General features: G+C 46.3%; 1 protein-coding gene across 1 annotated transcript in view; it reads right to left on the bottom strand.

The window, feature by feature from the left end:
• Window positions 1-906: 906 nt before the first annotated feature.
• LOC142244496 (cryptochrome DASH) overlaps window positions 907-22287 on the bottom strand; it is an 89285-nt gene continuing 67904 nt past the window's right edge. The window contains exon 14 of the mRNA XM_075316729.1: window positions 907-1665. Coding sequence (XP_075172844.1) covers window positions 1558-1665 — 108 coding nt within the window. The 3' untranslated portion in view covers window positions 907-1557. The remainder of the gene's footprint in view (window positions 1666-22287) is intronic.

Raw genomic sequence — 22287 nt, 5'->3', positions numbered from 1 at the left:
ACTGCTGAGACTCTGCAGCTCCTGCTCCCTTCCTGCAATCGGTAATCACGTTTGAAAGGATGGGTGGAGGAACTGTTGTTTCTCCTTCCTATACTGTATACACAGTGATCAGAAAGGCAGAGATGGTAATAAAGCAATAATTTAGACAGTTCAGACAGGCGGCTTGCCACTACTGCAGATCTTCGTGCAACTGCTGACTCTGCAATGACGTTCTAAAGTGTCACTGCCTATTCGTGTGTGGGACAATCCGATGTTTTAAGACTTTGGTAGTCCACAAGTTCTGAAATATGAAATAGTACATGAATTTTAAAGAACCGTTTCAGACTTAAAAATGGAGCAAAAAATAAGTAAAGGGAAAGATTGGAAAACTAATTTAATATATATATATATATATATATATATATATATATATATATATATATATATATATATATATATATATATATATATATATATAAATATATATATATATATATAAAAAGAAGGAGCCTCTGTGCCCTGAAAGCTGCAAATATAATTTTTCTGATTAGACAAAAAAAGGTATCACTCCTAGAATACTTTTGTCTTTCTTTGGGCACAAAAGTATTTACATTGTGCAGACACAATGAAAAACTTTAAAGGGTTATTCCCATTTCCAAGATCGTATCCCAATATGTAGTGGGTGTAATAATAAAAATATTAGCAAATACCTTCAATTAAAAACGTAGTATAGTTTTCCTGATATAGCCATGTGTCTTACCTCATGTGCAGGGCATTGCAGCTTAGGTATCCCATGTATACAACCACTAGCAATTAACTGTCACTATATAAGTGGACGTAACAATGAATACCTAAGCTGCAATGCCCTGCACATTAGGTAAGAGACATGGCTATATCAGGAGAACTATACTACATTTATAATTGGAGGTATTTGCTAATATTATTATTATTATTATTATTATTATTATTATTATTACTACACCTACTACATATTGGGATAGGATCTTGGGAGATGGGAATAACCCTTCAAGTGCAAATATTTATTAGATGACCTCTAATGCACACATTAACAATTCACAAAAGATAGATTGAGGTTTCATGGTCAGTCACCAAGTAGTGGAGTCAACAACATTTTCAGGCACTAAAATGCTGAGCCTAAAAAGGCAAAAAGGGTATAAATCTGCACCCCCAACTAAATTTCTGTATAGATGCAATTATTTAAGGGTTTTTCCTATAGAAATAATTTTTCACTTGTGCTGAGGATGGATAAGTATCCTGTAGCCGTCCAGAATATGCGCACTCAACTCCATACAACTTTATGGGATTATATTATATTCAAGTACTAATTATATTATTAGTCCTCCTGGTAAAAGCAAAATCCCTTTTTAATAATTCAGAAGCTACAGGTGTTTTTAGAAAACACTCCTATGGCTAGGTCGTAGCTTTTCTCACATCTTCCATTCAGATCTTTTATTTTATAATTACTTCTCTTTTTCCTATTGCTGTTGGTCATCCTGCTCTGGAGTTAGGATACGATCATACAGTATTGCATTGTCCTAGCCATATTCTATACTTCATTCACATATTTTTATTTCGAGAAAAGTAGAAATCTATTCCTCTGTTTTTGTGCTGTTTTGGAGTGTGTGATGGTCCTTTTCCTCTCCTGGATGATGCTGCACCGCCATCCTATGAAAAAACAAAACTTAGTTATATAGATACAAACACAAAAAAATTATTCTCATTGCATTTGGATATCTTTCGAAAGAAATATTTTTCTTGTCTTCACAAAAACCCATTGAGGTCGATATGAATGATTCAGATGTGTGCAGAATGTTAGAGAAGCAGCAGAACTGTAGTTACCCATATCTGAAACATTTAATTACAGCGAACAAGGAAAAGTAAAAAATTAAATTAACTCAACTTATAGACCCAGTGGTTTGCCAGATTCCTTATTTTTCTTTGGCAAAATTTGTTAAAAATATCGCTAAATATCTCATTAGTGTGTTCTTTCCATTGGTTAATGGGAAAGTAGCGTACAGCCTTTATGTTTTATAGTTACATACACACATGGTCAAAATTGTTGGTACCCCTTGTTTAATGAAGAAAACCCACAATGGTCACAGAAATAACTTGAATCTGACAAAAGTAATAATAAATAAAAAAATCTATGAAAATGAACAAATGAAAGTCAGACATTGCTGCTTTTCTGCTTCCACCGAATGTTTTTTTTTTTTTTTTAAAAAATAAAACTCATGAAATCGGCCTGGACAGAAATGATGGTTCCCGCCTTAACTTAATATTTGGTTGCTCAACCTTTTGAGGCAATCACTGCAATCAAACGATTCCTGTAACTGTCAATGAGATTTCTGCACCTCCCCACAGGTATTTTGGCCACTCCTCAAGAGCAAACTGCTCCAGTTGTCTCGTGTTTGAAGGTTGCCTTTTCCAGAAGGCATGTTTCAGCTCTTTCCAAAGATGCTCAATAGGATTTAGGTCAGGGCTTATAGAAGACCACATCAGAATAGTCCTATATTTACCTCTTAGCCATTCTTGGGTGTTTTTAGTTGTGCGTTTTGGGTCATTATCCTGTTGCAAGACCTATGACCTGCGACTGAGACCAAGCTTTCTGACACTGGACAGCACATTTCTCTCTAGAATCCCTTGATATTCTTGAGATTTCATTGTACCCTGCACAGATTCAAGACACCCTGTGCCAGATGCAGCAAAGCAGCCCCAGAACATAACAGAGCCTTCATCATGTTTCACAGTAGGGACAGTGAGCTTTTCTTGATATACTTCATTTTTCCATCTGTGAACATTAAGCTGATGTGCCTTGCCAAAAAGTTCCATTTTTGTCTCATCTGTAAATAGAACATTCTCCCAGAATCGTCAACATGTAGTTTGGCAAATTCCTGTCTGGCTTTTTTTTTTTCCAACAATGGTATCCTCCTTGGTCATCTCCCATGAAGTCTACTTTGGCTCAAACAATGATGGATGGTGCGATCTGACACTGATGTTCCTTGAGCTTGAAGTTCAGCTTTAATCTCTTTAGAAGTTTTTCTGGGGTCTTTTGTTACCATTCGTATTAGCTATCTCTTTCATTTGTCATCAATTTTCCTCCTGTGGCCATGTCCAGGGAGGTTGGCTACAGTCCCATGGATCTTAAATTTCTCAATAATATGTGCAACTGTAGTCACAGGAACATCAAGCTGCTTGATGATTGTTTTATAACCTTTACCTGCTTGTATATAATTTCTTTTCTAATCTCCTGAGACAACTCTTTCCTTTGCTTCCACTGGTCCATGTTGAGTGTGGTACACACCATGCCACCAAACAGCACAGTAAGTATCTGTAGCCCTATATACAGGCCCATTGACTGATTACAAGATTGTAGGCACCTGTGATGCTAATTAGTGGACACACCTTGATTTAACATGTCCCTTTTCACATTATTTTCAGGGGTACCATTATTTCTGTTAGGCCTATTTCATGAGTTTTATTTTTTTTTTAAATTCTGTTGAAGCATGGTTGAAAAGCAATGTCTGACTTTCATTTGTTCATTTTTATAGATTTTTTATTTATTACTACTTTTGTCTGATTCAAGTTATTTCTGTAACCATTGTGGTTTTTCTTTCCTTAAACGAGGGGTACCAACAATTTGTGTAGGTGTAACAAAGACATTGTGTGAGGAATATGGCATTCATACATGCAAGTCAACTGTCACATATTAACACACATCCTGCCTGCAGCAAGAAGAAGTCACCAAAATCTGGACACCAAAATCTGGACACCAAATGGCAAGTGACAAAGTCAATTTAGATTAAGGAAGCAGCTCTGGTCAAAGAGAGCTCCCTGCTGACAAAGTAATTCAGGTAGGGAAGTGGGCGAACATCTGTAAGATTCAGGAAAGCTTCAAAGAGGAGTTTTCAGACATTGAGGTTCCGGGAAAACAGTTTCAATATTGGGGACTGCGTAGCTCCTACAAACAGAACAGGCATATTTTCAGCCACAGGGCAGCAAGATGCACGTCATACATATTTTTCATAATAGTGGGATGTGCGTGGGATCAGCCCATAATAATAAGCTGAAGGAAGACAATATGCACCTCATGTTTCCTACCTATGGATAGATAAAATAGTGATGGGAAATATGATGGTGATATCTTCCACGTGCGACACCCAGAAACAGAAATATGGGGAAAACGTCAGGTGAGATGGATCCATACACTAATGAGGCAGCAGAGCTACTCCGGACTCCAATTGGCCTCTGTTCAGTGCTATCCGTCTTTTCAAAAGGTGTAAAAAATTGTTGTTGACCGCACTTTTGTGAACCCCTAAGAAGACACGTATAAAGATGCATCCCGCTGGACCACAGGCCAGACGTAAGTTCAAAGTGACTTCATCTGCCTCATTACAGTGAATTTTTTGTTGCAAATTTTGTCTGAATCACCTTTTTCAGTGACTTACACATAATTCCTATTGTAAGCGCTTAGCATAGAGTGCAGGATAAATGTGAGCTGTGTCGTACTGCGACCTTTGGGAGGCAGAATGAAGACTTCGCTTTATTTATTTTTAAGGGTATGTGCGCACGTTGCTTTTTACCTGCTTTTTACCTGCTTTTTTGCTGCTTTTTCTTCTGCGCTGTTTAATGCCAAAATGGATGTGTTCTTCTATTCAAGCAAAGTCTATGGGAATTTGGGTTTCTTGTTCACACTATGTTGTTCAAAATGCTGCCTTTTTGTGGAAGAACTTTGGTCAAAAACTCAGCTTTTCAAAGAAGCAACATGTCAATTGTTTTTGCCATTTGGGTTTTGCACTGCAAAGCTGAGTTTTTGACCAAAGTTCTGCCACAAAAAGGCAGCATTTTGAACAACATAGTGTGAACAAGAAACCCAAATTCCCATAGACTTTGCTTGAATAGAAGAACACATCCATTTTGGCATTAAACAGCGCAGCAGGTAAAAAGCAGGTAAAAAGCAACGTGCGCACATACCCTAACCCTATTCACTGTGTGATATATGTGAAAGGGCGGCCTTATTCCTCAGGTCAGCACAATTATTGCGACATATTCTTATTAGGTTTGGCTGCTAGAACACTAAAAAAAACCCTGCTTATTTACAAACTAAAGGTTTTTTGACATCACTGAATCTTGAAGGCTATCGTTTTTTTAAATTTTTCTGCAGTCAGTCATGTGAGCCTTGTTTTTTGCGGGATGAGTTAGAGTTTTTATTTGTACCATATTAGGCCACATACATTTTTTTATAGCTTTCTATTCTGTTTTTTGTCAAGAAGAAACAGCAATTCAGGAATTTTGTTTGTTTTTATGCCGTTCACCATGTGCAAAAAGCCATAACACATTTTTTTTCTTCGTGTCAGTATGATTACAGTAATACCACATTTATATTGTTTTATGTCTTGCTGCAACCGTTTTATAGAAAAAAAAATAGTTTTCTTTCATTGCTGTATTCTGAGAGCTATAGCATTTTTATTTTTTATGGACCTTGTTTCTTTGAGGGACAAGATGACGTTTTCAGTGATACCATTTTTATTTACCTATGACTTTTTGATTGAATTTTATTCTACTTTTTTGTTAGCTGTATCATGAAAAGATAGTTTTTGCTGCTTTTTTTAATCTTTTTTATGGTGTTCACTGAAGGGGTTAACTAGTCTGACCGTTTTATAGATTCGGTTGTTTCAAGTACTGTATGTGTGCTTAAGGTTTATTTTTGTTGTTACATAAATATATGTACAGTTAGGTCCAGAAATATTTGGACAGTGACACAATTTTCGCGAGTTGGGCTCTGCATGCCACCACATTGGATTTGAAATGAAACCTCTACAACAGAATTCAAGTGCAGATTGTAACGTTTAATTTGAAGGTTTGAACAAAAATATCTGATAGAAATTGTAGGAATTGTACACATTTCTTTACAAACACTCCACATTTTAGGAGGTCAAAAGTAATTGGACAAATAAACCAAACCCAAACAAAATATTTTTATTTTCAATATTTTGTTGCGAATCCTTTGGAGGCAATCACTGCCTTAAGTCTGGAACCCATGGACATCACCAAACGCTGGGTTTCCTCCTTCTTAATGCTTTGCCAGGCCTTTACAGCTGCAGTCTTCAGGTCTTGCTTGTTTGTGGGTCTTTCCGTCTTAAGTCTGGATTTGAGCAAGTGAAATGCATGCTCAATTGGGTTAAGATCTGGTGATTGACTTGGCCATTGCAGAATGTTCCACTTTTTTGCACTCATGAACTCCTGGGTAGCTCTGGCTGTATGCTTGGGGTCATTGTCCATCTGTACTATGAAGCGCCGTCCGATCAACTTTGCGGCATTTGGCTGAATCTGGGCTGAAAGTATTCATCCGGCTACTCTTGTCTGCTGTTATGTCATCAATAAACACAAGTGACCCAGTGCCATTGAAAGCCATGCATGCCCATGCCATCACGTTGCCTCCACCATGTTTTACAGAGGATGTGGTGTGCCTTGGATTATGTGCCGTTCCCTTTCTTCTCCAAACTTTTTTCTTCCCATCATTCTGGTACAGGTTGATCTTTGTCTCATATGTCCATAGAATACTTTTCCAGAACTGAGCTGGCTTCATGAGGTGTTTTTCAGCAAATTTAACTCTGGCCTGTCTATTTTTGGAATTGATGAATGGTTTGCATCTAGATGTGAACCCTTTGTATTTACTTTCATGGAGTCTTCTCTTTACTGTTGACTTAGAGACAGATACACCTACTTCACTGAGAGTGTTCTGGACTTCAGTTGATGTTGTGAACCGGTTCTTCTTCACCAAAGAAAGTATGCGGCGATCATCCACCACTGTTGTCATCCGTGGACGCCCAGGCCTTTTTGAGTTCCCAAGCTCACCAGTCAATTCCTTTTTTCTCAGAATGTACCCGACTCTTGATTTTGCTACTCCAAGCATGTCTGCTATCTCTCTGATGGATTTTTTCTTTTTTTTCAGCCTCAGGATGTTCTGCTTCACCTCAATTGAGAGTTCCTTAGACCGCATGTTGTCTGGTCACAGCAACAGCTTCCAAATGCAAAACCACACACCTGTAATCAACCCCAGACCTTTTAACTACTTCATTGATTACAGGTTAATGAGGGAGACGCCTTCAGAGTTAATTGCAGCCCTTAGAGTCCCTTGTCCAATTACTTTTGGTCCCTTTAAAAAGAGGAGGCTATGCATTACAGAGCTATGATTCCTAAACCCTTTCTCCGATTTGGATGTGAAAACTCTCATATTGCAGCTGGGAGTGTGCACTTTCAGCCCATATTATATATATAATTGTATTTCTGAACATGTTTTTTTAAACGGCTAAAATAACAAAACTTGTGTCACTGTCCAAATATTTCTGGACCTAACTGTATTTATTGGTATTATATGGTTTTCAGTTTTTGTTCTTTATTTTCATATTTTTAATTTTTGCACTTTTTTACTTACCAGCATTGCAATACATTACACATGTCAGTATTACACTGAGAGATTGCTACTTAGACCATGCATTGCATGGTCTAAGAGGCCACCATAGCCAGGTAATATGGAGGTCGTCATTTGACCACGGGTTACCATAGCAATGATCACGTCAGTGGTCCCAATTGAGTGAGAGAGGAAGTGCACTACCTCTCCCAGCCTCCTAAATGCTACAGTAAAGGGGTTAAACAGCGAGGACGTGGCATACTATAAGGTTTCTGTACAATTTTGGATCCTTTCCCTAGGTGAGCTGACTCAATTTGGGTTTCGTGCACAATAAAGTGCAAAACAAAAATAGCTACAAAACTTATATTAAAAGTCCAAAATATTACACATGTAATGTCTCATATCAATTTTCAACTGGTCCTATGCCCTATGAAGAAGCCAAAAGGGAGAAACCCCAGGTTAGGAAGGACATTGAGTATATGCTTTTGTTTTCCTAAATAGGAATGTATTGATGTACTGACTAACCTATGCCCTTTTGTGAGTATATGAATTTTGTTTTAGAACAGAAATTTGTGAATCGTTTTACACTAGGTTTTGGCTCTTTATAGAGAATCACACGGTTGTTGGGAGAGGAACATCTGGGCGTTGAGAACAACTGCTAAGTGTAAAGCCATAATCCATCATCTATTCCAGGTAGATGCTGCTCGATTAGAAGAACTGCCCGGGCAAAGATGGAAAAGGAAAAGGAAAGGGAGTGATCTATGAATTGTTTTTTTGAGACACCATTCAGACTGTGACAGAGTTGAGTAGCTTTAATTTTGCTATTTTATTAGGGACCAAACAGTAGCCTATGTCATCCATAGGCTAATACGGGATCTGATGAACATATACACTGTGAGCTTTTTATTGACTTATCATTAAAACAGTGTCACAGGTGCCCAGGGAACACAAGGTAACCTATACTGGCCCTAAGGCTGGGGCCCCTGCACTCACCTTCACGCCAGGAGGTACCCTTTAAGGTAGGGAGGTCCGGGCCCCCAACCTGGCCCTATCTCTTGTCCTTGTCCCTGATGGTAATCCCCCTCTACACAACCCACCACCCGTAGGGAAGGGGCAAGAACATAAGTCAACAACACCACCAACAAATAAAGACTAACAGGGTTAACAATGACAATTTGTACACGTGGAAACCACACACAAAGGAGCCACTAAAAGTGCCCCAGGGGTAACAACATAAAAGGGGGGAAGAAAACAGACTACTGGAAAACACCAATGCTGCAGCCAACAAGGAAAGTCACAAAGAGAGGGTTTCTCTAGCTCCTATCTCCTCCTAGCCAAGCTTCCAAATGAATGAAAATAACTGGCACCCTCTGGTGGAAGCAGAGGGTATATATAGAACCTGGGAGTGGTCCCTACCGGAAACATATGACCAGGAGCTGCTGCAAAGTAAACTGACATTAACCCTCTACTCCCCAAAGGAAAGGGAATCCATTTAATCAGCAGAGTCTCACAAGGTAAAGTAAGACTCTGACCCAAAACAGGTCACAAAACTGACAAACAGATGCCACTTTAGCTGCTCCCTAAGTAGTCAGGTTTTTTTAAAATTTTGTTTGTTTTCTTTTTAAATCCCCGATACGGTTCTAGAAATATGGGCCTTTTTTATTGTGCTAAATGTTATGGTGTTCTAGCCTCCATCTGGCAGTAGAACCCTATGAAGTATTTGGCAGCAGCTGTCCTGGCATATATCCGAAAAAACGTAGGGCAAAAACGTGATGTGAAAGGTGCAGAACCTTCATAAAAGTTGTAACTTTGTGGCCATCACAACGGCAATAGATTTTTTTTTTTGGGGGGGGTTGCCACAATTGTGTGTCACATAGAGGAAGAATAATTTTTAATTTTACTTGTTTTTATGTGTTTGTAGCTTATTCCAGGAAAGAAGAATGAAAAATGTTTTCGCAGCAAGTCACCTGAGGGCGTTTTCAGCTTACCAGGAAATAGAGTCAAAGCCAGGTGAGGAAGATTTCAGATAACTGTGACATGGCAGTAGATGAAGGGGCTTTTCTGGACTAAAAATAAAAAAAAGTGTGCAGTCACTCTGTGTGAGTGCATACTGCCGAATTGTGACAGGGTGCAACATGCACAGTGTCACGATGTCCCTGAATTCGCAGTACGATTGGTCAGACACGTAACCACATGTATGCAATCCTAATAGTTGTGGTCACATGCGGCCTAGATTCTCCTGTGTTTCTCTCAATATTAGAGAAGTGCAGGAGAAATCTAGTTGACACATGACCACCCAATGCTGCAGATACAGGGACAATGTGACAGGGTGTGCACATTGCACACTGTCACAATTTAGCAGTCTGCTGTCACATAGAATGACTGCAGATTTTTTGTTTTTAAATATCAGCATGGAAAACTTCTTTGCTGTTCCTGTTAACTTAAAACCTGGACACGTGTGGTTCTACTGATGCAAACCTATATCAACATATGGTTTCATAATGATCAAAAATCGGATGAGATAAACCAGGGAATGTGGGGGCAGGATGCATGGTATGGCTGTCCAAAAACCTCTCTTCTGATAATTATGCAACTATAAGACAAAACAATGTAAACAAGCTTCTAAAAAACAGAAACTGTCACTAAAGACATCCATAAGTAACAGATGTGCAAAACTACATTTTTCTGAAAGGAGTGATGTATAGCTGAAAGAAACTACACCCTACAAAGTCAGCTGCTTCAAGGCTTTTGTCTGAAATAGGTGAGACTCATACGGAATGTGACACCAGAAAAGTACCTAATGTATGAATCAGGTTTTTCTGTTAAACTAGAAGGTGGCCCGATTTTAACGTCGGGTATTCTAGAATTTATTGCGTAGTTGATGTATGATTTTTTATATAAATATATATATACTAGAAGGTGGCCCGATTCTACGCATCGGGTATTCTAGAATTTACGTATTGTGTAGTTCATGTATGATTTTTGTTATAGATATAGATATAGAGATATATATATATATATATATATATATATATATATATATATATATATATATAGATGTTGTTGTGTGTAGTTACCAAGTGTTTGTGTAGGGCGCTGTACATGTTCTGGGTGTTGTCTGGGTGTGGCGGGGGGTGAGAGCGGTGTTGTATGTGTGTTGCATTGTTTGTGGAGCGCTGTGTGTCTGTCTGTCGCGTTGTGTGTGTGTGTTGCGCGGTTTGTGTGGGTGTGGTGTGTTTTGGGGGGAGGTATGTTTTGTGCAATGTGTGTGTTGTGCAGTATGTGCGTATATTTATGTATGCCGCGGTGTTTGTGTGTTGGGTGTTGTGTGTGTGCAGCGTTGTCTGTGTGTGTGGGTGTCTGTGTATGGCGGTGTTTGTGGTTCCCTGTGTGTGTGTGTGTGTGTTGGGGGGAGGTGTGCACCTCCCATCGTGCTCCATCCCCCATGCTGCGCACCCCCCATCATGCCCCATCCCCTATGCTGCGCATTCCCCATCGTGCTCCATCCCCCATGCTGCGCACCCCCCATCGTGCTCCATCCCCCATGCTGCGCACTCCCCATCGTGCTCCATCCTCCATGCTGCGCACTCCCCATCGTGCTCCATCCTCCATGCTGCGCACTCCCCATCGTGCTCCATCGTCCATGCTGCGCACTCCCCATCATGCTCCATCCCCCATGCTGCGCACCCCCCATCGTGCTACATCCCCCATGCTGCGCACTCCCCATCGTGCTACATCCCCCATGCTGCGCACCCGCCATCGTGCTTCATCCGCCATGCTGCGCACCCCCCATCGTGCTACATCCTCCATCGTGCTACATCCCCCATGCTGCGCACTCCCCATCGTGCTACATCCCCCATGCTGCGCACCCGCCATCGTGCTCCATCCGCCATGCTGCGCACTCCCCATCGTGCTACATCCCCCATGCTGCGCACTCCCCATCGTGCTACATCCCCCATGCTGCGCACCTCCCCATCGTGCTACATCCCCCATGCTGCGCACTCCCCATCGTGCTACATCCCCCATGCTGCGCACTCCCCATCGTGCTACATCCCCCATGCTGCGCACTCCCCATCGTGCTACATCCCCCAGGCTGCCCACTCCCCATCGTGCTACATCCCCCATGCTGCGCACTCCCCATCGTGCTACATCCCCCATGCTGCGCACTCCCCATCGTGCTACATCCCCCATGCTGCGCACTCCCCATCGTGCTACATCCCCCATGCTGCGCACCCCCCATCGTGCTACATCCCCCATGCTATAATAGTTCTCCTATTATACTCAGAGAGGAGTATAATAGGAGGACTGTAATAGGAGGAGTAGTCCTGGGGGGAGAGGAGTATAATGCCGGCTCCCTGCACATGTGTACCGGGAGCCGGTGTACACTGGTAACTATGATACACATCGGGTAACCAAGGGACCTTAGTTACCCGATGTGTATAATGGTTACCAGCGTTCACGGGCTCCGTCAAGATCCCAGCATCGCAAGGTTATGTCTGGCGCTGCTGGGATCGTGACGGAGCCGGTGTACTCTGGTAACTATGATACACATCGGGTAACCAAGGGACCTTAGTTACCCGATGTGTAAAATGGTTACCAGCGTTCACGGGCTCCGTCAAGATCCCAGCATCGCAAGGTTATGTCTGGCGCTGCTGGGATCGTGACGGAGCCGGTGTAGAAGCAAGCGATATCCCAGGATGTTGTGAGTGTGAGGATGTGATGTGTGAGGTGTGTGTGAGAGTGAGTGTGATCTGATGTGTGTGTGTGTACTCACCTGGGAGTCGAAGCTCCGTGTCAGTTGGGCCAGAGCGAGCGTGCATTGCATGAGGGGGGCGGGGCCTGCAGAGAGCCGGGGCGAGAGGCCAATCCGTGGGGGGGGGCGGGGCCATGGCGAGCCCAGCGGCCAATCAGCTTTGTGTCACCGTAAGGACACAATTTTGGAGCAAGACAGACAGACAGAATAAGGCAATTATATATATATATATATAGATGTTGTTGTGTGTAGTTGCCAAGTGTTTGTGTAGGGCGCTGTAAATGTTCTGGGTGTTGTCTGGGTGTGTGAGAGCGGTGTTGTTTGTGTGTTGCGTTGTGTGTGTTGCATTGTTTGTGGAGCGCTGTGTGTCTGCATCGTTGTGTGTGTGTGGTGCTGTGTGTGTATGGTGCTGTGTGTGTTGCGCGGTTTGTGTGGGGTGTGTGTGTTTTGGGGGAGGTATGTTTTGTGCAGTGTGTTTGTGTTGGAGGAGTAGTCCTGGGGAGAGAGGAGTATAATAGGAGGAGTAGTCCTGGAGGTGAAGCGTATAATAGGAGGAGTAGTCCTGGGGGGAGAGGAGGATAATAGGAGGAGTAGTCCTGGGGGGAGAGGAGTATAATAGGAGGAGTAGTCCTGGGGGGATAGGAGGATAATAGGAGGAGTACTTCTGGGGGGAGAGGAGGATAATAGGAGGCGTAGTCCTGGGGAGAGAGGAGTATAATAGGAGGCGTAGTCCTGGGGAGAGCGGAGGATAATAGGAGGAGTAGTCCTGGGGAGAGAGGAGGATAATAGGAGGCGTAGTCCTGGGGAGAGAGGAGGATAATCGGAGGAGTAGTCCTTGAGGTGAGGAGTATAATAGGAGTAGTAGTCCTGGGGGGAGAGGAAGATAATAGGAGGAGTAGTCCTGGGGGGAGAGGAGGATAATAGGAAGAGTAGTCCTGGAGGTGAGGAGGATAATAGGAGGAGTAGTCCTGGGGGGAGAGGAGTATAATAGGAGGAGTAGTCCTGGGGGGAGAGGAGGATAATAGGAGGAGTAGTCCTGGGGGGAGAGGAGTACAATAGGAGGAGTAGTCCTGGGGGGAGAGGAGGATAATAGGAGGAGTAGTCCGGGGGGAGAGGAGGATAATAGGAGGAGTAGTCCTGGGGGGAGAGGGGTCTAATAGGAGGAGTAGTCCTGGGGGGAGAGGGGTCTAATAGGAGGAGTAGTCCTGGGGAGAGAGGAAGGTAATAGGAGGAGTAGTCCTGGGGGGAGAAGAGGATAATAGGAGGAGTAGTCCTGCGGGGAGAGGAGTATAATAGGAGGAGTAGTCCTGGGGGGAAAGGAGTATAATAGGAGGAGTAGTCCTGGGGGTGAGGGGAGTATAATAGGAGGAGTAGTCCTGTGGGGAGAGGAGTCTAACAGGAGGAGTAGTCCTGGGGGGAGAGGGGTATAATAGGAGGAGTAGTCCTGGGGGGAGAGGAGTATAATAGGAGGAGTAGTCCTGGGGGGGGGAGAGGAGTATAATAGGAGGAGAAGTCTTGGGGGGAGAGGAGGATAATAGGAGGAGTAGTCCTGGGGAGAGAGGAGTATAAATAGGAGGAGTAGTCCTGGGGAGAGAGGAGTATAATAGGAGGAGTAGTCCTGGAGGGAGAGGAGTATAATAGGAGGAGTAGTCCTGGGGGGATGTGTCTAATAGGCTTAGTAGTCCTGGGGGGAAGTGTCTAATAGGTGAAGTAGTCCTAGGGGGGAGGTGTGTAATAGGTGGAGTAGTCCTGGGGGGAGAGGAGGATAATAGGAGGCATAGTCCTGGGGAGAGAGGAGGATAATAGGAGGAGGAGTCCTGGGGGGAGAGGTGTCTAATAGGAGGAGTAGTCCTGGGGGGGAGGAGTCTAATAGGAGTAGTAGTCCTGGGGGAGAGGAGTATAATAGGAGGAGTAGTCCTGGGGGGAGAGGAGTATAATAGGAGGAGTAGTCCTGGGGGGGGAGAGGAGTCTAATAGGAGGAGTAGTCCTGGGGGAGAGGAGGATAATAGGAGGAGTAGTCCTGGGGAGAGAGGAGTATAATAGGAGGAGTAGTCCTGGGGAGAGAGGAGTATAATAGGAGGAGTAGTCCTGGAGGGATGTGTCTAATAGGTTTAGTAGTCCTGGGGGGAGGTGTCTAATAGGTGGAGTAGTCCTAGGGGGGAGGTGTGTAATAGGTGGAGTAGTCCTGGGGAGAGAGGAGTATAATAGGAGGAGTAGTCCTGGAGGTGAGGAGTATAATAGGAGGAGTAGTCCTGGGGGAGAGGGGGATAATAGGAGGAGTAGTCCTGGGGGGAGAGTAAGATAATAGTAGTAGTCCTGGGGGGAGAGGAGGATAATAGGAGGAGTAGTCCTGGAGGTGAGGAGGATAATAGAAGTAGTCCTGGGGGTAGAGGAGTATAATAGGAGGAGGAGTCCTGGGGAGAGAGGAGTATAATAGGAGTAGTAGTCCTGGGGGGAGAGGAGTATAATAGGAGGAGGAGTCCTGGGGGGATAGGAGGATAATAGGAGGAGTACTCCTGGGGGGAGAGGAGGATAATAGGAGGCGTAGTCCTGGGGAGAGAGGAGTATAATAGGAGGCGTAGTCCTGGGGAGAGAGGAGGATAATAGGAGGAGTAGTCCTGGGGAGAGAGGAGGATAATAGGAGGCGTAGTCCTGGGGAGAGAGGAGGATAATCAGAGGAGTAGTCCTTGAGGTGAGAAGTATAGTAGGAGTAGTAGTCCTGGGGGGAGAGGAAGATAATAGGAGGAGTAGTCCTGGGGGGAAAGGAGGATAATAGGAAGAGTAGTCCTGGAGGTGAGGAGGATAATAGGAGGAGTAGTCCTGGGGAGAGAGGAGGATAATAGGAGGAGTAGTCCTGGGGGAGAGGGGGATAATAGGAGTAGTAGTCCTGGGGGGAGAGTAAGATAATAGGAGTAGTCCTGGGGGGAGAGGAGGATAATAGGAGGAGTAGTCCTGGAGGTGAGGAGGATAATAGAAGTAGTCCTGGGGGTAGAGGAGTATAATAGGAGGAGGAGTCCTGGGGAGAGAGGAGTATAATAGGAGTAGTAGTCCTGGGGGGAGAGGAGTATAATAGGAGGAGGAGTCCTGGGGGGATAGGAGGATAATAGGAGGAGTACTCCTGGGGGGAGAGGAGGATAATAGGAGGCGTAGTCCTGGGGAGAGAGGAGTATAATAGGAGGCGTAGTCCTGGGGAGAGAGGAGTATAATAGGAGGCGTAGTCCTGGGAGTAGAGGAGTATAATAGGAGGAGGAGTCCTGGGGAGAGAGGAGTATAATAGGAGTAGTAGTCCTGGGGGGAGAGGAGTATAATAGGAGGAGGAGTCCTGGGGGGATAGGAGGATAATAGGAGGAGTACTCCTGGGGGGGAGAGGAGGATAATAGGAGGCGTAGTCCTGGGGAGAGAGGAGGATAATAGGAGGAGTAGTCCTGGGGAGAGAGGAGGATAATAGGAGGCGTAGTCCTGGGGAGAGAGGAGGATAATCAGAGGAGTAGTCCTTGAGGTGAGAAGTATAGTAGGAGTAGTAGTCCTGGGGGGAGAGGAAGATAATAGGAGGAGTAGTCCTGGGGGGAAAGGAGGATAATAGGAAGAGTAGTCCTGGAGGTGAGGAGGATAATAGGAGGAGTAGTCCTGGGGAGAGAGGAGGATAATAGGAGGAGTAGTCCTGGGGGGAGAGGAAGGTAATAGGAGGAGTAGTCCTGGGGGGAGAGGAGGATAATAGGAGGCGTAGTCCTGGGGGGAGAGGAGTATAATAGGAGGAGTAGTCCTGCGGGGAGAGGAGTCTATTAGGAGGAGTAGTCCTGGGGGGAGAGGAGAATAATAGGAGGAGTAGTCCTGGGGGGAGAGGAGAATAATAGGAGTAGTCCTGGGGGGGAGAGGAGTCTAATAGGAGGAGTAGTCCTGGGGGAGAGGAGGATAATAGGAGGAGTAGTCCTGGGGAGAGAGGAGTATAATAGGAGGAGTAGTCCTGGGGAGAGAGGAGTATAATAGGAGGAGTAGTCCTGGAGGGATGTGTCTAATAGGTTTAGTAGTCCTGGGGGGGAGGTGTCTAATAGGTGGAGTAGTCCTAGGGGGGAGGTGTGTAATAGGTGGAGTAGTCCTGGGGAGAGAGGAGTATAATAGGAGGAGTAGTCCTGGAGGTGAGGAGTATAATAGGAGGAGTAGTCCTGGGGGAGAGGGGGATAATAGGAGGAGTAGTCCTGGGGGGAGAGTAAGATAATAGGAGTAGTCCTGGGGGGAGAGGAGGATAATAGGAGGAGTAGTCCTGGAGGTGAGGAGGATAATAGAAGTAGTCCTGGGGGTAGAGGAGTATAATAGGAGGAGGAGTCCTGGGGAGAGAGGAGTATAATAGGAGTAGTAGTCCTGGGGGGAGAGGAGTATAATAGGAGGAGGAGTCCTGGGGGGATAGGAGGATAATAGGAGGAGTACTCCTGGGGGGAGAGGAGGATAATAGGAGGCGTAGTCCTGGGGAGAGAGGAGTATAATAGGAGGCGTAGTCCTGGGGAGAGAGGAGGATAATAGGAGGAGTAGTCCTGGGGAGAGAGGAGGATAATAGGAGGCGTAGTCCTGGGGAGAGAGGAGGATAATCAGAGGAGTAGTCCTTGAGGTGAGAAGTATAGTAGGAGTAGTAGTCCTGGGGGGAGAGGAAGATAATAGGAGGAGTGGTCCTGGGGGGAAAGGAGGATAATAGGAAGAGTAGTCCTGGAGGTGAGGAGGATAATAGGAGGAGTAGTCCTGGGGAGAGAGGAGGATAATAGGAGGAGTAGTCCTGGGGGAGAGGGGGATAATAGGAGGAGTAGTCCTGGGGGGAGAGTAAGATAATAGGAGTAGTCCTGGGGGGAGAGGAGGATAATAGGAGGAGTAGTCCTGGAGGTGAGGAGGATAATAGAAGTAGTCCTGGGGGTAGAGGAGTATAATAGGAGGAGGAGTCCTGGGGAGAGAGGAGTATAATAGGAGTAGTAGTCCTGGGGGGAGAGGAGTATAATAGGAGGAGGAGTCCTGGGGGGATAGGAGGATAATAGGAGGAGTACTCCTGGGGGGAGAGGAGGATAATAGGAGGCGTAGTCCTGGGGAGAGAGGAGTATAATAGGAGGCGTAGTCCTGGGGAGAGAGGAGTATAATAGGAGGCGTAGTCCTGGGGGTAGAGGAGGATAATAGGAGGAGTAGTCCTGGGGAGAGAGGAGTATAAATAGGAGGAGTAGTCCTGGGGAGAGAGGAGTATAATAGGAGGAGTAGTCCTGGAGGGAGAGGAGTATAATAGGAGGAGTAGTCCTGGGGGGATGTGTCTAATAGGCTTAGTAGTCCTGGGGGGAAGTGTCTAATAGGTGAAGTAGTCCTAGGGGGGAGGTGTGTAATAGGTGGAGTAGTCCTGGGGGGAGAGGAGGATAATAGGAGGCATAGTCCTGGGGAGAGAGGAGGATAATAGGAGGAGGAGTCCTGGGGGGAGAGGTGTCTAATAGGAGGAGTAGTCCTGGGGGGGAGGAGTCTAATAGGAGTAGTAGTCCTGGGGGAGAGGAGTATAATAGGAGGAGTAGTCCTGGGGGGAGAGGAGTATAATAGGAGGAGTAGTCCTGGGGGGGGAGAGGAGTCTAATAGGAGGAGTAGTCCTGGGGGAGAGGAGGATAATAGGAGGAGTAGTCCTGGGGAGAGAGGAGTATAATAGGAGGAGTAGTCCTGGGGAGAGAGGAGTATAATAGGAGGAGTAGTCCTGGAGGGATGTGTCTAATAGGTTTAGTAGTCCTGGGGGGAGGTGTCTAATAGGTGGAGTAGTCCTAGGGGGGAGGTGTGTAATAGGTGGAGTAGTCCTGGGGAGAGAGGAGTATAATAGGAGGAGTAGTCCTGGAGGTGAGGAGTATAATAGGAGGAGTAGTCCTGGGGGAGAGGGGGATAATAGGAGGAGTAGTCCTGGGGGGAGAGTAAGATAATAGTAGTAGTCCTGGGGGGAGAGGAGGATAATAGGAGGAGTAGTCCTGGAGGTGAGGAGGATAATAGAAGTAGTCCTGGGGGTAGAGGAGTATAATAGGAGGAGGAGTCCTGGGGAGAGAGGAGTATAATAGGAGTAGTAGTCCTGGGGGGAGAGGAGTATAATAGGAGGAGGAGTCCTGGGGGGATAGGAGGATAATAGGAGGAGTACTCCTGGGGGGAGAGGAGGATAATAGGAGGCGTAGTCCTGGGGAGAGAGGAGTATAATAGGAGGCGTAGTCCTGGGGAGAGAGGAGGATAATAGGAGGAGTAGTCCTGGGGAGAGAGGAGGATAATAGGAGGCGTAGTCCTGGGGAGAGAGGAGGATAATCAGAGGAGTAGTCCTTGAGGTGAGAAGTATAGTAGGAGTAGTAGTCCTGGGGGGAGAGGAAGATAATAGGAGGAGTAGTCCTGGGGGGAAAGGAGGATAATAGGAAGAGTAGTCCTGGAGGTGAGGAGGATAATAGGAGGAGTAGTCCTGGGGAGAGAGGAGGATAATAGGAGGAGTAGTCCTGGGGGAGAGGGGGATAATAGGAGTAGTAGTCCTGGGGGGAGAGTAAGATAATAGGAGTAGTCCTGGGGGGAGAGGAGGATAATAGGAGGAGTAGTCCTGGAGGTGAGGAGGATAATAGAAGTAGTCCTGGGGGTAGAGGAGTATAATAGGAGGAGGAGTCCTGGGGAGAGAGGAGTATAATAGGAGTAGTAGTCCTGGGGGGAGAGGAGTATAATAGGAGGAGGAGTCCTGGGGGGATAGGAGGATAATAGGAGGAGTACTCCTGGGGGGAGAGGAGGATAATAGGAGGCGTAGTCCTGGGGAGAGAGGAGTATAATAGGAGGCGTAGTCCTGGGGAGAGAGGAGTATAATAGGAGGCGTAGTCCTGGGAGTAGAGGAGTATAATAGGAGGAGGAGTCCTGGGGAGAGAGGAGTATAATAGGAGTAGTAGTCCTGGGGGGAGAGGAGTATAATAGGAGGAGGAGTCCTGGGGGGATAGGAGGATAATAGGAGGAGTACTCCTGGGGGGGAGAGGAGGATAATAGGAGGCGTAGTCCTGGGGAGAGAGGAGGATAATAGGAGGAGTAGTCCTGGGGAGAGAGGAGGATAATAGGAGGCGTAGTCCTGGGGAGAGAGGAGGATAATCAGAGGAGTAGTCCTTGAGGTGAGAAGTATAGTAGGAGTAGTAGTCCTGGGGGGAGAGGAAGATAATAGGAGGAGTAGTCCTGGGGGGAAAGGAGGATAATAGGAAGAGTAGTCCTGGAGGTGAGGAGGATAATAGGAGGAGTAGTCCTGGGGAGAGAGGAGGATAATAGGAGGAGTAGTCCTGGGGGGAGAGGAAGGTAATAGGAGGAGTAGTCCTGGGGGGAGAGGAGGATAATAGGAGGCGTAGTCCTGGGGGGAGAGGAGTATAATAGGAGGAGTAGTCCTGCGGGGAGAGGAGTCTATTAGGAGGAGTAGTCCTGGGGGGAGAGGAGAATAATAGGAGGAGTAGTCCTGGGGGGAGAGGAGAATAATAGGAGTAGTCCTGGGGGGGAGAGGAGTCTAATAGGAGGAGTAGTCCTGGGGGAGAGGAGGATAATAGGAGGAGTAGTCCTGGGGAGAGAGGAGTATAATAGGAGGAGTAGTCCTGGGGAGAGAGGAGTATAATAGGAGGAGTAGTCCTGGAGGGATGTGTCTAATAGGTTTAGTAGTCCTGGGGGGGAGGTGTCTAATAGGTGGAGTAGTCCTAGGGGGGAGGTGTGTAATAGGTGGAGTAGTCCTGGGGAGAGAGGAGTATAATAGGAGGAGTAGTCCTGGAGGTGAGGAGTATAATAGGAGGAGTAGTCCTGGGGGAGAGGGGGATAATAGGAGGAGTAGTCCTGGGGGGAGAGTAAGATAATAGGAGTAGTCCTGGGGGGAGAGGAGGATAATAGGAGGAGTAGTCCTGGAGGTGAGGAGGATAATAGAAGTAGTCCTGGGGGTAGAGGAGTATAATAGGAGGAGGAGTCCTGGGGAGAGAGGAGTATAATAGGAGTAGTAGTCCTGGGGGGAGAGGAGTATAATAGGAGGAGGAGTCCTGGGGGGATAGGAGGATAATAGGAGGAGTACTCCTGGGGGGAGAGGAGGATAATAGGAGGCGTAGTCCTGGGGAGAGAGGAGTATAATAGGAGGCGTAGTCCTGGGGAGAGAGGAGGATAATAGGAGGAGTAGTCCTGGGGAGAGAGGAGGATAATAGGAGGCGTAGTCCTGGGGAGAGAGGAGGATAATCAGAGGAGTAGTCCTTGAGGTGAGAAGTATAGTAGGAGTAGTAGTCCTGGGGGGAGAGGAAGATAATAGGAGGAGTGGTCCTGGGGGGAAAGGAGGATAATAGGAAGAGTAGTCCTGGAGGTGAGGAGGATAATAGGAGGAGTAGTCCTGGGGAGAGAGGAGGATAATAGGAGGAGTAGTCCTGGGGGAGAGGGGGATAATAGGAGGAGTAGTCCTGGGGGGAGAGTAAGATAATAGGAGTAGTCCTGGGGGGAGAGGAGGATAATAGGAGGAGTAGTCCTGGAGGTGAGGAGGATAATAGAAGTAGTCCTGGGGGTAGAGGAGTATAATAGGAGGAGGAGTCCTGGGGAGAGAGGAGTATAATAGGAGTAGTAGTCCTGGGGGGAGAGGAGTATAATAGGAGGAGGAGTCCTGGGGGGATAGGAGGATAATAGGAGGAGTACTCCTGGGGGGAGAGGAGGATAATAGGAGGCGTAGTCCTGGGGAGAGAGGAGTATAATAGGAGGCGTAGTCCTGGGGAGAGAGGAGTATAATAGGAGGCGTAGTCCTGGGGGTAGAGGAGTATAATAGGAGGAGGAGTCCTGGGGAGAGAGGAGTATAATAGGAGTAGTAGTCCTGGGGGGAGAGGAGTATAATAGGAGGAGGAGTCCTGGGGGGATAGGAGGATAATAGGAGGAGTACTCCTGGGGGGGAGAGGAGGATAATAGGAGGCGTAGTCCTGGGGAGAGAGGAGGATAATAGGAGGAGTAGTCCTGGGGAGAGAGGAGGATAATAGGAGGCGTAGTCCTGGGGAGAGAGGAGGATAATCAGAGGAGTAGTCCTTGAGGTGAGAAGTATAGTAGGAGTAGTAGTCCTGGGGGGAGAGGAAGATAATAGGAGGAGTAGTCCTGGGGGGAAAGGAGGATAATAGGAAGAGTAGTCCTGGAGGTGAGGAGGATAATAGGAGGAGTAGTCCTGGGGAGAGAGGAGGATAATAGGAGGAGTAGTCCTGGGGGGAGAGGAAGGTAATAGGAGGAGTAGTCCTGGGGGGAGAGGAGGATAATAGGAGGCGTAGTCCTGGGGGGAGAGGAGTATAATAGGAGGAGTAGTCCTGCGGGGAGAGGAGTCTATTAGGAGGAGTAGTCCTGGGGGGAGAGGAGAATAATAGGAGGAGTAGTCCTGGGGGGAGAGGAGAATAATAGGAGTAGTCCTGGGGGGGAGAGGAGTCTAATAGGAGGAGTAGTCCTGGGGGAGAGGAGGATAATAGGAGGAGTAGTCCTGGGGAGAGAGGAGTATAATAGGAGGAGTAGTCCTGGGGAGAGAGGAGTATAATAGGAGGAGTAGTCCTGGAGGGATGTGTCTAATAGGTTTAGTAGTCCTGGGGGGGAGGTGTCTAATAGGTGGAGTAGTCCTAGGGGGGAGGTGTGTAATAGGTGGAGTAGTCCTGGGGAGAGAGGAGTATAATAGGAGGAGTAGTCCTGGAGGTGAGGAGTATAATAGGAGGAGTAGTCCTGGGGGAGAGGGGGATAATAGGAGGAGTAGTCCTGGGGGGAGAGTAAGATAATAGGAGTAGTCCTGGGGGGAGAGGAGGATAATAGGAGGAGTAGTCCTGGAGGTGAGGAGGATAATAGAAGTAGTCCTGGGGGTAGAGGAGTATAATAGGAGGAGGAGTCCTGGGGAGAGAGGAGTATAATAGGAGTAGTAGTCCTGGGGGGAGAGGAGTATAATAGGAGGAGGAGTCCTGGGGGGATAGGAGGATAATAGGAGGAGTACTCCTGGGGGGAGAGGAGGATAATAGGAGGCGTAGTCCTGGGGAGAGAGGAGTATAATAGGAGGCGTAGTCCTGGGGAGAGAGGAGGATAATAGGAGGAGTAGTCCTGGGGAGAGAGGAGGATAATAGGAGGCGTAGTCCTGGGGAGAGAGGAGGATAATCAGAGGAGTAGT

Source organism: Anomaloglossus baeobatrachus, chromosome 6 (genome assembly GCF_048569485.1).
Source record: "Anomaloglossus baeobatrachus isolate aAnoBae1 chromosome 6, aAnoBae1.hap1, whole genome shotgun sequence".
Lineage (NCBI taxonomy): Eukaryota > Metazoa > Chordata > Amphibia > Anura > Aromobatidae > Anomaloglossus > Anomaloglossus baeobatrachus.
This window is presented reverse-complemented; position numbering and strand designations above follow the sequence as displayed.